Source organism: Limulus polyphemus, unplaced genomic scaffold (assembly GCF_000517525.1).
Source record: "Limulus polyphemus unplaced genomic scaffold, Limulus_polyphemus-2.1.2 Scaffold5, whole genome shotgun sequence".
Lineage (NCBI taxonomy): Eukaryota > Metazoa > Arthropoda > Merostomata > Xiphosura > Limulidae > Limulus > Limulus polyphemus.
This window is the reverse complement of record NW_013665615.1, coordinates 487,697-506,221: the sequence shown is the minus strand read 5'-3', so window position 1 is coordinate 506,221 and position 18,525 is coordinate 487,697. Positions and strand designations below refer to the sequence as shown.

General features: G+C 33.4%; 1 protein-coding gene across 1 annotated transcript; it reads left to right on the top strand.

The window, feature by feature from the left end:
• Positions 1-13,319: 13,319 nt before the first annotated feature.
• LOC111083546 (uncharacterized protein F12A10.7-like) lies at positions 13,320-14,977 on the top strand. The gene is made up of 3 exons (XM_022380151.1): positions 13,320-13,333; positions 13,619-13,856; positions 14,570-14,977. Exons 2-3 carry the CDS (start codon positions 13,630-13,632, stop codon positions 14,583-14,585), a joined length of 243 nt encoding a protein of 80 aa, XP_022235859.1. The 5' UTR covers positions 13,320-13,333; positions 13,619-13,629; the 3' UTR covers positions 14,586-14,977.
• The last annotated feature ends 3,548 nt before the right edge of the window (positions 14,978-18,525 follow it).

Below are 18,525 nucleotides of genomic sequence, written 5' to 3'. Positions count from 1 at the left end.
TGCAGGTATCTTTCCGGGGGATCTTTGTGCTTCTAGTCGATCCATATTGTTTTGTTTTCCAATGCCATTAAGTACAAAGGATATTCACAGCTTGGAAATTCTAAACTCCAATCTGGACACATGATTATGATCTAATTGTACGACTATTTTGCCATGGAAAGTGCTGTTACATACCTTTCCCAAATATGATAAACGTTTAGTGGCATCATACTACGTAAGAAAGGCCAACCAATGTAAAAATATAGTTTTTTGCATGCCTTTTCACTGCAACAATATATATACGTTGTTGTTCTCATGGAACTTGTTTACTTGTATATTCAAAATCGTTTTAATATAACGTATTCAACACTCTGATCACTAGTTGTCTAACGAGCTCTAGACCAACTCTCTATTTATATATGACTCTAACTGTTCCCTAAGCATTGGGGAGAATTAAACCTTCTTCCCGTAAAACAAAAAATATAAATTTCTAGAAACATCTAGCATAAAAACAGGCTAGAAAAATATAAAACGTGCAGTACATAGTTTGAGTTTTATAGATGCCCTCAGTGGCACAGTTGTATGTCTGCGAACTTATACTGCTAGAAACCGGGTTTCGATACCCGTGGTGGGCAGAGCACAGATAGCCCTTTGTGTAGCTACGTGCTCAACAGCAAATAACAACAACAGTTTTATAGACTACAATAACAATCTGACTCATCTGCTCTAAAAATATTGTTGTACATAATATAGCCCAGAATTCAGGCTCTAGGTGTATGTTTGTCTGGTCTGGAGCCTGGAGGTTAAGCCAATATACTGTACAAGATATTTTTTACTTCTCTGGTGTTGAAATATTCCTGATAACTCATCTACAGTAGTTTTAGTATAATTAGCTTATCAATATAGAATAAAGATTTAAAGTTTCATATTTATTAAAAATAAAATAAAGCCTGTCTACATGCTAAATTTACCATATACTACTAATAACATATAAATTTGATATCATTTGAAACCAAATATGTAATGTTTAGTTTTTTTATTATTAATTCAGTTATACAGACTTAGATCGGTCGGAAGTAACAGTATGACTTAGATAAATAAATAAAAAAACATTATACAGCATAATGTTCTTACCTAGGTGAAACTTCAGACACCAGGTCACATAAATGAAATAAAAATTTATAAAACAGACACAGAGCCTAAATTTTGGACCACGGTGTAGCAAAATTTAAACGTATTGCGTTTTATATTTGAGCAATGTAATTTTCAACATAAAACTGACGGATTTTCAAAATCACAAACTCATTATTTTTCCATGAAAATGTATTACATGTATAACATATTTTGCTTTTTTAGCTGGTGTCAACTTTATTGAAAGTAAAAAATTGTACATAGCAAATGTGTGAGTAAACAGTGACATGCGACTGAATTACAAAAAACAAGCAACAATTAACTATACGTATGAAATCCTATTAATCACGTGCGTGCAACAGTTGAATACATATACTGTTGACAAAAGAGGTTGCAAAAGTAGCATATTTATTTAGATTCTAAGTCAAGTATTATAGATTAAGATTACTATTTTCTTAAAACGTTAAACTATGAATATTGTTATTATTAAAGAGTGTGAATATTTTAATAGGTATATAGAGTTTGTTATATTACAAATCAAATTACACGTGGGATAAAATAAGTATATAATCTTCGTGGTATAGTTAATAAAAGTATTTGGTAAATAACTATGAAGTAATAATTTATCAAGGTACACATTGTTAAAATAAATTTCATAAATATATTTACATTATGGATCACGTTAAATAATGATAATAAATTAAAAGTAAAAACTGACCTAAAAACATCACTCTGTGTTGCAAAATAGTTAATAACCACACATACATAGTCACGTGATTTAAATTATGATGATAACAGTGTAATAGTTGTGTACACATCATTAGAGGGATACATCATAGCTATATTGCTAAAGCCTAGAGATACAAATAATAGTCTGACCGAATGATCCAGACATGTAAAATTATTTATCGTTTTTTGTTTTTTGTAATTACTGTAGAAAAATCAAACGTCATGACGTTTTCAGTGAAAGGTCATTTCTTCTTATGACATCGGTAGAAATTCCAAAATGTATTCTTCATATCGAGTGAATAAACTATCTCTTTCTTAGTGAATAGTTGAAATGAAAACGATTTTCTTCTTCCTTTACAGTATAGTTTCACAATAATTTATTTTTGATCAGTGTATTCATCGCTAGTCCAGTTTTCTATTAGCAACTTATAAAAGTGTGTAGAGAGTAATGAAGCATCAAGCCAATTATATATGTTATAAATATTAGCAATTATTAATGTTTTTATAAAGTTTACAGAAATATCATGATACTGGAAAATAATTTGGGATCAAAGGAGGATATATATATACATGAGCACTTTTAGAAGATAGATTTGTTTCTTGAGTCGTTTGATCATAAAAAAATCCGTAGTAATATCTTAATCCATTTTCACTTATTGTTTTTGGACGGTTTTGTAGAATTATTGCTTTTCGTTTGACCATAACGTTTAAAATTTATTGATCGAACCGGCAAATGGTCGGTCATCACAGAAAAAAGTGACTTTTCTATACATAAAAACAATAATCTCAAAGAACCTTTCGAGTGATTGGATTTGGTATAGTTGTTAAAGAATGTGAAAAAATGTGTTCTCTTTTATTCTAATTTACTTTTCGTGTTTTTCTAATTAGCTAAAGTTGATTATTCTTCTGTCTGATTAGTATATAAAGGAATAGCAATAGGCCAGTAATGGAACAAATTTAATTTTATTTAACCCTCATATATTCAAAAGAATAAAAACCATATAGATACTCTAAAAAACAAGAATAAAATTATTCGTGTGATAAATCTAGCTTTATAATTTAGTGTCATATTTAATTGCTCTTTTGCAAAACAAATTATTTCAATTCTCATAAGAGTTACAATTTTACTATCGTGGTTTTACAACCTTATCTCATTAGTTTAAACTTTCCCGATTGAAAATATGATGAGAATACAAAACCAGTATTTCTTTGAATACATTTCTCGTTATTAAAACATGTTAGTAACATGTACAGAAGGAAAAAGGACTGATAATGTACAGAAAGGTGTGTTTGCTTATTTAGAGCAAAGCCACATTTGGTTACATGTTGTGTCAATGCAGGGGATGTAATCCCTGATTTTAGCGCTGTATGTCCGTTAACTTACAGGATACAACAACAAATTATCGATCATAACAGCAGGTGAATTGTTTTAAAATTGACCCTTACACGAGCGAAGGTAGACTTATTTTCATTAGGGATGAATTGAAAAAATATTTATGATAAGGGTTTTATTTTTTGGGTTTGTTTGAAGTTAAGCCCAAAGTACCACAATAGGCTACTGTGCTCTTCCCACCACGGGTATCGAAACCCGGATTCTAGCATTGTACGTCCGCAGACATACAGTTGTGCAACTGGGGGTGCTCATGATGAGGGAATGTCTGAAATTCAAAGACTACTTATTAATAGGGAATTTTTTTTTTATTAGATAAGCGATATTTAATAGAACAAGGTATTTATACAAGCTGTAGATTTTTCTTTATTAAGGATCATTCTCTTCGATCTCAATTGGTGGTTAGCCAGGAACAATTCTAAGATATGGGTTCCATTGCCGCTAGGCCTGGCATGGCCAGGTGGTTAGGGCGCTCGACTCGTAATCTGAGGGTCGCGGATTCGAATCCCCGTCTCACCAAACATGCTCGCCCTTTCAGCCGTGGGAGCGTTATAATGTGATAGTCAATCTCATTATTCGTTGGTAAAAGAGTAGTCCAAAAGTTGGCGGGGGGTGGTGATGACTAGCTGGCTTCCCTCTCGTCTTACACTGCTAAATTAGGGACGGCTGGCGCAGATAGCCCTCGTGTAGCTTTGCGCGAAATTCAAAACAAACAAACCATTAATGGCTGGAGACGGCTTGAATGGGTAATGAAGAAAAACTTTAATATAAGTTTAACATAACAGCAAATATACAACGTTTCGACAAGGTTTTGTCATCATCAGGTACCCACTAGTCTTCTGGCTAGATCTTCTAGACACGCCTTAAACTCTAGGCATGGAGTTGTTTTGTGGTTGATGACAAAGTTGAGGCCTTTGTGTCGTTGAGTGTCCGGTCAGATCTGTTGATTACAAGGTTAGGCTGAGCTGCATTGTTGTGTTTCACTTCCCGTTGTTGTAGTTTCCTTAGTTGATCTAGTTTCTTATTGTGTGTAGACTTCTTTTCTTAATTCAGCAATGAGTTGTTTTGGTTGATAGCGCGTTGTATATTGCCGTAATCATCTGGTTTGAGGTAGCGTTGGTGGTCTAATTTCTGTTTGAGTTTTTGTAAGTAGTCCAGTTCTTGATATTTGGAATTTAGGGTTGCTTTTAGGAGTTTTTTCTGCATGTTTTGGATAATACCTAAAAACTGGCACTGTCTGAGGAAGGAAATATCGCCATCTCGTCTAGAGATCCATCTCATTATGGATAATTCGCTTCAAGGATGGGGTACATATCTCAATGGTCAGGAATTTCAGGGTCTATGCGCAGATGATGAGACTTGTCTACACAATGTTTTAGACCTTCTTGCTGTTTAAAAAGGCGATGTCTCATGGTCTGGGCTTATTAAGGGGAAAATCGCCAGGCTTCACTCTGACAATTCCACAGTGTTATGTTTCATTTCATGTCAAGAGGCACTTAGTCCAGAACTCTTTGTTTTTGAGTATTGGATCTTCTTTCTCGAAACTACTCCTATCATATCACCCAACTAGCTTGCCATGTTCTCCAGGTGATGACTTCAGTGGCAGATTTTCCCGACAGAATAGATGTTGTATCACAAGGTTTTTCTGTTGGATTGGCTTGCATTTTGAAACACTGATTTTTGATGGATTGGTCACTCACTGGAACACCCAACTACTAGCAATTTGGTCTTTGGTACTTTACCTTCGGGCTTTGGTAACAGATGCATCCCATCAGGATGGGATGGAATTTCAATACTAGGCCTTCCCATCGATTTATATATTACCCAAGTTACTAGTTATGAGTCGTTACAACCAATTGTTGGGTCCTGTTGATAGCACTAGATTGGCAGCTAAACCCGCGTTTCTACTTTTTTGGTACTTTCAGGAGTGTCTACCACTTCCTCTTTGGCCATTTCTTTAGAGTCAGTCATGATATGACATCGTACACCTGGCTTTCCAGAAGCTCAGACTTCAGGCATTGGGGTTTAATTTGTAAGACTGTCATGTATATGTGTTAGTCTTTACTTAGTCCTATGGTGGATCTTTATCAACAAAAATAGCACAAATATTGGTTATGGTGTATTGAGAGGAGGTTGAATCCACTTCAACCAGAAGTGCCAACCATAACTCATTTTTGACCTGGCTATTTTACAAGAATTTTTCATCTTCCACAACATTCCTGTATAAGGCGGCCTTATCGACTATCTTTTGATATATGAGGATATTTGCCTGCTTCCAAGAGATGTACCTTGATGTTAGGGAGAGATTAAATAATGCTGTGAGATGTTCAAGTAATAGCTGAGTGCCCTTTTCGAGTAAAATGCCTTGTATGATATCTTCACTAAGTGCTTTGTTTTTGGTTTGATTTATTGCTACTGAAACCTGTATTGTGGTTATTTCGCTTGTAATATAGGTGTCCTGTGTGTGTATGTGTATTATTTTTTCTGTTTGTTTTTGCTACTGCTAAATTAGGGACAGATAGCGCAGGTAGCCCTCTTGTAACTCTGCGCGAAATTCAAAACTAAGCCAAACTATTTTGACCACATACGTTTCAATCAGTTTGTTTATTTGTTTCATAGCAAAGCCACATTGAGCTATCTGCTGTATCCACCATAGGGAATCGAAACCCAAATATTAGCGTTGCAACACCGTAAACTCCTCTAGCTTGCGGTCTTTCGGTCTGTTTATGACCTAGGGAGGTCAGATACAGCAATGACCTCATCCTCTTCAATTTTTATGTTATTACTGTATGAGGATCAGTATTTCTTTCTGACCCCTTTCCTTGGGCCATGTTCATATATGTAACACCATTAGCATTTAATGTGTTATTATCACTTTCAAAAGTCTTGCACATTCATAAACAGTTCCGTTGATAATCGCACACTGTTTACTAATTTAATCTACTGAAAAAACATTTTAATACACTCATAATATTTTATTCTAATGATATGGTTGCATGCTAGCTGTAGGTGGCTTCTTCATATACTTATAGTAGGTATTTATTGGTACTTAGGACTATTTAATGGGTTAATATTAACTTGTATATTTGGTCTGGACTTCACTAATGTATGATTGCACTTTTAGTCCTGTACTCAATATACAGTTCCATATAGCACTCATACGCATACTTCCCTAATTCTATTTTGACACAAATACCCTATTAAAATAGAACTATATTTGCGTCTAGAAATCAGTTAGCCTAACACTGTGTGGCCTAATAGTATCTTATTAATGATGTTCGGTGGAAGAGGAACTTAAGACTATGCTTATCATGTGTAATGTAGCTCTCTAACTTGCTCATCATTTCATTTTTATTTATGTTTTACTTGTAATATTGAAGGGAGTTATCTAGCAGTCTGTCCGACAGAGACGGCATGTTTGAGTTGTTATGAAGAAACGTTGAGTTTGTTGAGTGTGGGACTCGGTGTTTTCGTTAGTATATAATTTTGTAGTTGCTGTAGTTTATTGATGTATGCTGGCGTATCAAATAAGTGTTCTTATGTATATTTTACATTTTTTAAATGTTTTCTGGTGAGGGTCTTTGATTGTTGCCCATCAGACTCCTAAAATATCACGCTCTTTGCCAGATTCTAGTTTTAATGCTGTTTATGTGTTGTATCCAGGTTTATTTTGAGTCGAATATGATTGCTAAGAATTTTGCTGATGTTGCTATCTGTGAGAGATTCATGTCTAGATATAACTGTAGTATTATGTTCCTTGTTTAGGTTGCATTGTCTGTTGATATGGAGTGTCGTGGATGAAGGCCACATTAATTCTTCGGTAGAATTCGGCCCGGTAGCTAGGAAAACCCATTATTAAATCATGCAGCTTCTGCATGCACGTTACAATAGTTCCCTTGTTTAGGCCGTTAAACCGTTAATGATCTGGTCCGGGTTTTGTAGATCATTTCATTGGGATCTGGGGGATGTACAAAAAGCCAGAATGAATCTGGAACTCAATAATAGACGACGGTGCACTGGTTGGGACACTACCAATAATTGCTATTGTATAACCATATAAACTATAATTAAAACAAACCTGACGAAATGCCTCAAGATACAACATAATCCTTGCAACTATAAAAGTGGGGGACACGTGTTAAAGCTATTTTACATGTTATAACACATGCACAAAATACATTTTTCATCAGTTGCTAAGTAAATTTACTAAGAAAATAAGTAAGTAATATTAGAGTCAAAAATTAAATTGCAAAACATTTTGACTTGTAATTAATATCATATAACACTTTTTTTTACATAATATATTCAGTATAATCCAAAACGACCTCCTAAACTTTACCATTTGATTTTCGAAGTCCAGTTTTTTATAAGGGTTTACCTTTGATGTTGGACAGTGTCATTGGCATTTTTAATCCTATTTGAGTTTTACCTGATTTTTTACATTTTTTAGCTTTTAGTTTGTTTTCCTTTTACATTTTGTAGAGGTGTAGTTCTCTTTGCATTTTTGATGGTTGTATGGCACAGATAGTCTTGCTGCTTTGTGCCACTAAACTCCAGACAACCAACCCTTACGTAACGGATGATGACACTCCTATTTGCCAGGTCTTCCACACTGGCCAAAACCACTGGGTGCTTTTGTTACAGAGCGAATATGAATCTATAATCCATATTTTGGATTCTCTTTTAGATTTCAGTAATCCCCAAGCATATCTTCAACTTCAGTTATGTCAATTATACAGTAAAGATAAAAAAATATTTTAGTAAGAATTCCTTATGTTCAGCAGCAGAATGGTGGTAAACATCTGTGGTCTTTTTGCCATAACATTTCTACCACAGTTTCTTCATACAGCGAGGACAGGCAATACAGAATATAAGATACATTTTTTTTTTGAATTTCGCGCAAAGCTACACGAGGGCTATCTGCGCTAGCCGTCCCTAATTTAGCAGTGTAAGACTAGAGGGAAGGCAGCTAGTCATCACCACCCACCGCCAACTCTTGGGTTAGTCTTTTACCAACGAATAGTGGGATTGACCGTCACATTATAACTCCCCCACGGCTGAAAGGGCGAGCATGTTTAGTGAGACGGGGATTCGAACCCGCAACCCTCAGATTGCGAGTCGAGCGCCTTATCCATCTGGCCATGCCGGGCTATAAGATACATATTAGATCACAATTGATGGCTCAATAACATTAATTTGTAAGTGTATGCTTCCAGAGGTTGCAGGAGAAGTTATTAGATTACACAGTGGGTTGTTAAAATCGTGTAAATTATTGTATCATAAACACTGTGTAGTAGTAAGAATGGGTCATAAAGGTAACTGGTTATGTGACAATTGTAAAGAGGGTCTACTGGATTAAAGTGAAGGAAATGAGAATAAAATAGTTAGTTTTACCTTATTGTGTATTATAGCATAAATTTAACTAATAAACATGTTTATTTATTTGTAAGTAAAATTAATATACTACGCTGCTAACTCAGATATATTTATATATAGATGTGGTGTCTACCAATTTGTGATTATATATGAATATCAACAATGTCGGATAACATAACTGTGCAATTATCTTTATATTTTAATGGCAGAGGCTTATAGATTGATCAGGTTTCATAACAAACTATATAAATATCTTTAATCTTTCGATCAGGTTCCACAAGTAAAAGTTTTCCAATATCAAGTTAAGTAACGAATGACTACATAGAACTAGATTATGTAATATCAAAATCTCGAAATATAATAAAGAGATTAGAATACACGTGGTTGTTTTGTTTTCATTTTATCTATTTCATAAGGAAGAATCTCAAGTAGTGTTATGGAGAAGTTATTATCAACACAAAATATATCTTTTACTCTATAGTATATCTATGTGTTTCCCGGTGGGAGGCTATAGTGCAAGAGAGCCTCGACTGCCGAAAACCCAGAACGCAAAATAAAATCAACATGGTGGAGTATAGAAAATCGTTTTGTAATTTATGTTATGTATATCCTAAGAATGAATCTCAAGTAGTGTTATGAACAGGTTATTATGTACACAAATTATATATTTTTTACTTTATAATGTTATATGTTTCCCCAGAGTGAGGTTATTATGCAAGGTAGCCTCGACTGCGTAAAACCCAGAACTCTAAATAATATCGACATGCTATAGTATAGGAGGTCATTTTGTAATTTATGCTATGTATCTCCTAAGAAAGAACCTAAAGTTATTACTCATACAAAATTTATTTTTACTTTATAATATAGCTATGTACTTCCTTTGTTTCTCTTGTATTATTTGACTTTTTACCAGAAAATATTTTTATAAGTAAACACAAATAAGTAAATATTAAGGCTAAAACATAAAACTATAAACAAGATATTCATATATGAAATAAAACTGCCTATAAAAACACCTTTAAAATTATCGGAAACCTTTTTCAAACAAATAAAACTATGTGTACAAGGAAGAAGGTAAACTTACTTCTAAGAAATCGAAAAATGGACTCCAAAGTAAGTTATCTTTTCCTATCCAGACATTCCACTAAACAGGACCTCTGGAATTTCCCTAACTCAAAATCCTATACAATCATGTAGATGGGCTGTGGTTTTAGTTTTATCTCTAATGTGTAATACTGAAGACGTTTTTTTAGATATTAAATGTGACCAACAAGGAGAAAAAGGAAACAATCAAAGCAAAAGATAAAAAGAGATTGATCTTATTTTTCTACAGGGCTTGAAAAGCTGTCACACTGAATTGCCTGAGGTCCCACAGGTTCCTGAAAGGTGGCTAAATTTCCCCTTATTTTTCTAGGTCAAAATATTTGTTGTTTTCTCTCTTTCTGTCTCTTCTTTTTAGAATCACCTAAAATTGTTTTCATTTAAGATTATGTTTTGCGATAACTGATTAAACAGGTATGTTATAAAACCTCCTTGTGTGATTAATTCTGGTAACGCTGAACAAAGCGTACAGTTGTTCTAGGCAAATGTCGTACGTTTTTTAGTAAATTAAGAACATAATCATAAAATAACACAATATCGTGTGTAGGAGTTAGAGAAAAACAAAACAAAGCACAGTAAACGGAACAAACTATCATAAATGTTGATATCGGAGAAGCTGATTTCGACGTATTCGTGCGTCCTCTTTAGTCTCTGAAGAAAACTTAGGACATGAATGTGTCGAAACGAGTTTCTCTTATGGTAAAACTTCTAACAGTTTGTTCCATTTACTGTTAAAAAATTACTTGCAATAACTGTGCTCATTATCACGAAATAACAAGTAAAAGAACAAGTCTACAGATGTACAGCAATCTAAAGAAGCACAGTATAATAGAACAACCTTAGTTATTTTCCACCTTGAGAAAGTTTAAAAATAGTAATTGGTATATGAAAAGCATTTAAACTTCAGTATCGAGAGAAACATTTATATACATAGGCTGGGGGTACCCGTTAAGGAAGCAATGATTTAAGAAAGGCCAATGTTAGGTAATGTTCCCTTTCTTTTTTTCATTTGTTATAAAATCCATATTGACCACATTAGATGGTAATTACATGCCCCGATTTGTGGAAGATCGCATCTGTCTCATTTAACTGGTGTCTTTAAATTCAAAGCTAAAAGTGTATAATAAAATGGAAATGTCCCTTAATTCAGGGTGTTTTTTTATCCCCTTTCCGGGAAAAATCCTAAAACAAAATAGCCTGTCTATACTGCTAAATAGTTTCTAGTTACCTTACCAAAAATTACGGTAACCGAGCAAACCAACTCTGGGCGATGGAAGCCAAAAGTCTTTAAAAATTGGAAATTTGCCCTATTTCAAGGGCTTTTTTATCCCTCTTCTTGGCAAAAATCCTAAAAAGAATAATCCTGTACACCTTGAATATAGTCTCCAATTACTGTACCTAAAATTAGAATAATCGAGCAAACCATCTCTGGGTGATGGATGCTAACACAAACAGACACACGCGTCTGGTGGATTATCTTTATAGTAAGAATATCGTGAAACGTCACGTGTACTTAATTGTCAAACAGATATTAGAACGGACATTAGATATAAGTTTTTCATGGAGAGACAGACACATTTAATATCCATAGAAACCTCTTTATAGCTCTATAAAATAGCTGAAAATAAACCCACACTTTTATGACCATGCATTATAATTTAGAAAGTTGAGTTATGTGCTGAGCAATAGAGTTCAACACTGAAGTCATTGTGACTCTTCCATACTTTTGGTGCCACCGTATTCTTTCTGAGCGTTAAAATTAGTAGATTCTAATAACTTATGAGTGAAAATGAATATTAATACTTTGCCAACTACAATATATCTGCCATATCCTTTGTTTACATAGCCTTTATATGTGATTTTTTATGCTACTTGCTAGCATAAAATACAGTGTTTGTTCAAACGAAGCAAGAAATAAAAACATTTATAAACCTAAAAAATAATTATCTGACTCCCGAGCGTGGCGGTAGTTAGTGTAATGGACTGGGTATCCGAGATAGGGTTGGGACGAGGTGTTACAAATACAATGTGCACTTTTATTTGTGGGTGCGTTATAAGAGTGAAAGTGAGTTTGATCATTCGGTAAGTCCCTCTTGTCTGCAATTCAAAATTATGGACGGTTATACCATAACCCTAAGAGCCTCTGGACATTTAGCCAATCGTTGCACACGTGACAAGCAAACAGTAATCCCTTAATCTAACAAAATCCCGCCCATGGAAGTAAAAATATACAAAAATATTTCAAGTAAATATAAAAAATAATTGTTCAATTTGATAAGATAATTCTCCCTTAGGACATACGTTCAAGTACAAATCATCAGTTACATTAAAAACAACAACTTATAATCATTACCTACTTGCAATGTCTTGATTATTTTTAGAATTTCGCGCGAAGCTACTAGAAGGCTATTTGTACTAGCCGTCCGTAATGTAGAAATGATAGAATAGAGAGAAGGTAGCTAGTTAATCCACACCACCCACAGCCAACTCTTGGGCTGCTATTTTACTAACGAAAAGTGGAATTATCCGTAACTTTATAACGTCCTCACGAATGAAAGGGCAAGAATGTTCGATGACGAGATTCAAACTCGCGAGCCCAGATTGCGATTTGAGTGCCCTAACCAATCAGGCCATGGCAAGTCTGCTTGCAATGTTCAACGGTAAGAGAGATGATGACTAAGCTACATTGAAGTCGTAGATTGACTGTTAACCAATGAGTAATTATTGTTACGAAATGTTTATTATTAACACTGCTCAATGTTATGAAAGTCCGGACCTTAGGTATTGTTGATGCCATGAATTTAAGCTTTTAGAGTGAATATATATTTCAACATTACAATATAATATTGGTGTTTGATACCTTCCCTACTGTTACGTGTAGTTATCAAACATGTAGTGTACATCTAATTGTCATTTATTGATATTCAATGATAATTATGACACAGTGTACGATAGTAATTTATCAATAACATATACAAGCATTTATGATAAGTCTTAATACTTCATACTGATCAGAACTATTAGACATTGATATCGATAATGTATTGATAGAATAGAAGTTTTTTCGGTTTTGAGAAGAACCTTTATCTAAGAAGAAAATTATTAACAACTTTTTACCAGGAATTAAAGGTTATTAATTATGAAATCAAAACTGTGCTGAATAAGCAAAGTTTAAAGTGCGATACTTAAAATACATGATGATCAGTTCTTTATTGTTATAACTATATGTACCGCTAACTGTTTCTTCATTATCTAATAACAATTCAGTTGATACAAAAGTCAATAAGCCATTTTTTGTTTCTTTCTCTCAACAACACAAGTGTAAAAACATGTTTGCTGAGTGTGCGTTATGTTCAAATATATATGTATTTTTGAACGGATTTCCTGCGATGATTGTATAGAATCAATAGATGAGGCAAAGCTTTCTTATAACAGGGTTGACCTTGAGAATAATAAAGATAATTTGGGTTACTTTTTCTTCCGTTCCTTAGGGCCTGGGTTTTTTACCTTATCCAGCGGGGAATTACAAACCACAAAATAAACACCTTTTTCGGTATAAAAACAGTTCAAATTCAGAAGAGAAACACATCTAACCCAAACATCTTGAAATTTGTCTGATATTATACGGTAAGATGTTTTAAAAGTTTAAAATGTGTGATCTAAGGAGGTGCAAAACATGTTAGCTATTATGTTTTAGTTTTTATTATATAGTTGAGCCTTATATTCTTACCTCCTCATTTTTAATGTGCACTCTAAGGTTAATGTTTTAGCAGTGGTATCTATTTACCACAAGATAAACTTTGAAAGAAATTAAGGATTTCCAATGTAAAGGTTACCTACCAAATATTAGGCAGCACAGCGAAAAATTGTTTCCCTATATAAATTTATTTACTTTAGTTTTCTTTTTTTCAGATCTTCTAAACATGAATACTAAGTTTGTTTTGCTGATTGGACTGTCAGCCCTCCTGTTGATGTTGAGTGCAGTAGAAGTCCATAGCTGGGGAGGGTTTGGCGGATATGGTAGTAGATATGGTGGTAGATATGGTGGCGGATATGGTGGTAGATATGGTGGTGGATATGGGGGTGGATATGGAGGTGGATACGGAGGTGGATACGGTAGCAGGTATTATGGAAATAATTTCCGCCGGCAGTAAGTACACTTAACCTTTGATTTAACAAATTTTCTTATTCTCGTGTTGTCAAAAACCAAAGGTACTGATGTTTGTAAAAGGGAAGGGTTCCAAGTTTTAACTGTTAAAACATTTTAAATATGAAGGGTGAATACCTTTTTGGGCTTTTGAAAAGCTATGATATCAAGAATAATTACAGAGGAGACTTAGACATTAAATAGTATGAAATAATTCACGTATATTTAGGCATATACTTACAAGAGTTAAATCTAAAAATATATTTAAAATACTTAATAAATCTGCCCAATGTTAACTAAATAAGCTTTACTTCTGAATATGATGACGAAACACCAAATTTTTAGAAAATAAAATTTGGAGATGGCTTGAATGGATAATGAAGAAAACTTTATTATAAATATACAACGTTTCGAGAAGATTACCTGATTATGATATAATCTTGTCGAAACATTGTACATCTATAATAAAGTTTTTTTCTTTACCCATTCAAGCCGTCTCAAAACTTTTAAACTCTTACTTTGCTTTGAATTACTACACATCAGTAACAGAAATCCATTATAATACTTTCTTGATACACGTTGCTGTATGTGAACGTTATGTTTTAATTCTATACATGTAACAGTGGTTTATTACAAACTCGGAAAATGTTGCAACGACTTAAAAACAAGAAAGCATTATTAAAAACAACATAGTAAACGATTCTTTTATTTTTCAGTCACAGCTACTGGTAAAAAGAAGTTGGACAACGAGACCTTTTAGGAGGTAGACAATCAACAACGTTGGCATTAGTGTAGTCTTAATTCTAGTATTTCTTCTGCATTCTAACAAATCACTCTGTTTTTTCTGCGAACTTTTTTGTTTCGTATTTGTTAAAATCAATGAATTTGTTAAAAAACACGATCTTTCATTGAAGTTGGTTTCATTGAAACTTAACAACTGTTTTTTTACAATTTCCAAGATAAATTCCTATCGTTTTCTTATATCATTGTTAAGATAGATCTCACTTAATGCACAGCAAACTATCATATTTTTATAATGCCTTAAGCCTTCCATTTTAATTTCTAACTAGGTGGAGTTTATGTCCGTTGGACGGGTGAAATAAAAACTCTTTTGTAATAAAGGATAGGAAATTGTGCTTCTATTTTTTTCTTAACATAGTAAACATTAAAAGTGCAATAAAATATATAAAGGTACCAATATTGAAATGAAAGACATACTGTTTTTAAGAATTCTAACAATAGTGGTTACATAACTGATTTTATTGCTGAGGGATATACAACATTGGCAGTTTCCCCGAGATTAGATATGACCAACCATCCCATGACTTTCTTCATGTCACCTTGTATCAATCTGTCAAATTTAATGCTGCTTGATCAAGAAACGTAGAAATGTATAAGGAACAGATACACATACACACATTGATGTTTATTTATATAGATTTTGGATTCAAACTTTTCAATAACTTCTCAACGTTTGACTGATCTTTTCCCCAGTATGATTTCTATAAAGTATCAACGTTTTAAACTATGCTACTAGATATTAATATATATTGTATCATCACAGACACTTACAAATACTGTGCCATAGATCTATTTTCATTCATCAAGTATTAAAATCAATGTTAAGTTTACGGATTTAATATTAAAATCTGAGACTCGATTCCCCGTGGTGGACAGAACATTGATAGCCTGTTGTCTATCTTTGCACTAAAACAAACAATCAAATATTACGTTTAATGTATCCAGCTTTTGTCAAATCGAATCAAACGGCGGATGAAAACAAAATAACATTGCATTAACTATACAACTGTGACGGCCAAAACTAACAACTCGATGAAGGTAGTGCACGAGTAGAGTTGCCTAGCTGCCTTCCCGGGACAATGGTAAGTTTACAGACTTACAACGCTCACATTTGGGGTTTGATTCCCCCAGTTGACACAGCAAATCGCCTAATGTGGTTTTGCTCTAAAACAAACAGATAATGTTTCGCAATGAGCGAGTCGCGGGTTCAAATTCTTGTCATCGAACATGCACACACTTTAGAGGCCTGGCATGGCCTGGTGGTTAGAGCACGCGGCTCGCAATCTGCGAATCGCAGATTCGAATCCCCGTCACTCCGAACATGCTCGCCCTTTCAGCCGTGGGGGCGTTATAATGTGACGGTCAATCTCACTATTCGTTGGTAAAAGAGTAGACCAATAGTTCGCGGTGGGTGGTGTTGACTAGTTGCCTTCCATCTAGGGTATCACTGCTAAATTATGGCCGGCTAGCGCAGATAGCCCACGTGTAGCTTTGCGCGGAAACCAAACCAAATAACTCTGCCTTCCCTCTATCCTATCAATTAGGGAGTATTAGCCCTTGAAAAGTTATGCAAGGTTGAACGACTAAACCTTTTAGATAAAGTGCTCTTATTATTTTATTAATTAGCAGCTTTGGACATCTGATATGTAAATCACGAAAGTTTAGTATGCTGAAGTTCACTTAAGTATTAGATAAAGATTCTCCATTAACTACAGCGTATTCTCTTTAGTGTTTATTGATGACTGTTACAGTTATGATTTATCATTGTTACTGCCGTAATTCTCTCGTAATAATATAAATTTGAGACACGGAAACAAATTAATTTATATTTTCAGCTATTCAACTAAATATTATTTACAACAAATCATTTATTAAGTATATTTATATCTTTCAGAAAAGTATGAATAACTTTCTTAATATAAATAAATAAACAAAAAACAAATATAGAACCGTGCGAGACACCATTAAACGCCAGTCTGTTTCCTAATAATATTTCTAATTGTTAGCACCATATATATATATATATATATATGTTTTCCAAATAACGTTTAAACCATTTCAAGGTCGGCTCCCTCATGCCATAGTTATTCGTTTCATTTAATAAAATACCATGAAACAATGTATCAAATGCGTCTTATTAATAGCTTTGCTAACAATTTCTTGATCAGTGTATTCCTCGTTGGTCCGCTTTTGTAAGTTTAAGCAATTTTCAATGTTTTACTAAAGGTCAAGGAAATATCATGACAAAAAAAAAACAACAACATGGGATCAAAATTAGATAAATTACAAAATGAAATACTCGATAATTCAAGTTCTATTGGAAGATAGATTTTTTAGTTGTTTGATCAGAATTAACAATTTCACAATGATAACTTGATCAATAGTAGATACATACACAACACTATTTAAAGTTATCTAAAACGAAGCTGAGATCCACTATTACAGAACAAAAGTTTATACAGAAATAAGTTTCGACACTTTCACGTGTCCTCGTCAGTTCAAATATTGCTTGTGAAAAAGTAGAAGATCTAGGCTGCTCTGAAATATAATAATTTTCCTTCGCCCCTACTCCACACAAAGATTAATTAGATAACTTTATAGTTGGAAGTTCAAAGTTGCTTCAGGTCACAAGCCGTTGGAAAGCGGTTCAACTTAAAGTAACCTTCGGAGATTTTAAAGTTCAATGTATAAAGAGCTTATAGAGTATGTCACTCCACGGCTCTTGATGAAGAAATTAAAATATTTATAAAATTTTCGAACAGTCACAGTATCTTATAGATTTTGAATATTATTAAGTATTCTGTAAAAGCCGAAATACGATAATCTCTAGGAAGAACAAAGTACTACAAAAATAATAATTAATATTAAGAAAAGATACGAGAGGGATTACTATGACAAAGAAAATAATCATAAAAGTTGATGTAACTAAACTAATGACACAATGTCATACTATATGCAGAACTGGTATATAGCTAATATTAACTACATGTAATAATAACTAAGATTAACGGGAGCTAAAACCAATGGTTGTCAATACACTAAAGCTGTTCACTATTACCCTAAACAATATCTCAAGGAATTAAAGTGTATATGTGAAAGTTTTGAAAGGTCGTGACACTCTGTTAAACTTTTAAACCCGTAACCTGTAGCAATAATATTGTTGAATATCTCACAGAACTGAGTCAATAAAACGCAAGTTGAAAGTGCTCATATAATTACAAACTTTAAGCTAAAAGGTTTGATTAATGATGCTGATATCTAAATTCAGATATTGTACTTTGTTTTTAGTGGAAGAGTTTTTTTCTAAAGTAAGCTTTGGTGGTGGATAAATTTGTATGGCTGTGTCTAGAAAGCCTATAATTCGGTATAAGAATATCATATATATATATACAAACACGACTGATTGATAAAACTTTAATATAGTTTTTCTTATTAAGGTTTGTAATGTATTTAAATTTTCCGTATAAATACAAATCTGCAACTTACAGACTGAATTTATCTACAATTGGAAACCTTACATCTGTTGGAAAACATACTGGCCACAATGTACAAATGTATTATCAAGTTAAAAATAATTCATTTAATGTGATAAAGTGTTAACTTTTGTGACTGACATTGTCACAAAAAGTTCGGTTCTACAGATGCAAAGTAGTAATTTATCTGAATTACTAAATGGCCATCACATTGCTGATGAAAAACCTTTTAGTTTTGTAAATATGAAGACCACTGTAAAGGTTACTGAACTCAAATGTTTTTATTGGTATAGCATCTAAACCTTTATATTATCTTTTTACATTCGATGGTATTACCGATGATAATGAATGGATTAATACTGGTTCTCTCTTTTATAGCAGTACAGTATCCCTTTAAA

Excerpts from the sequence above, each read along its gene's own strand:
- LOC111083546 (XM_022380151.1), top strand. The coding sequence starts at position 13,630 with ATGAATACTAAGTTTGTTTTGCTGATTGGACTGTCAGCCCTCCTGTTG.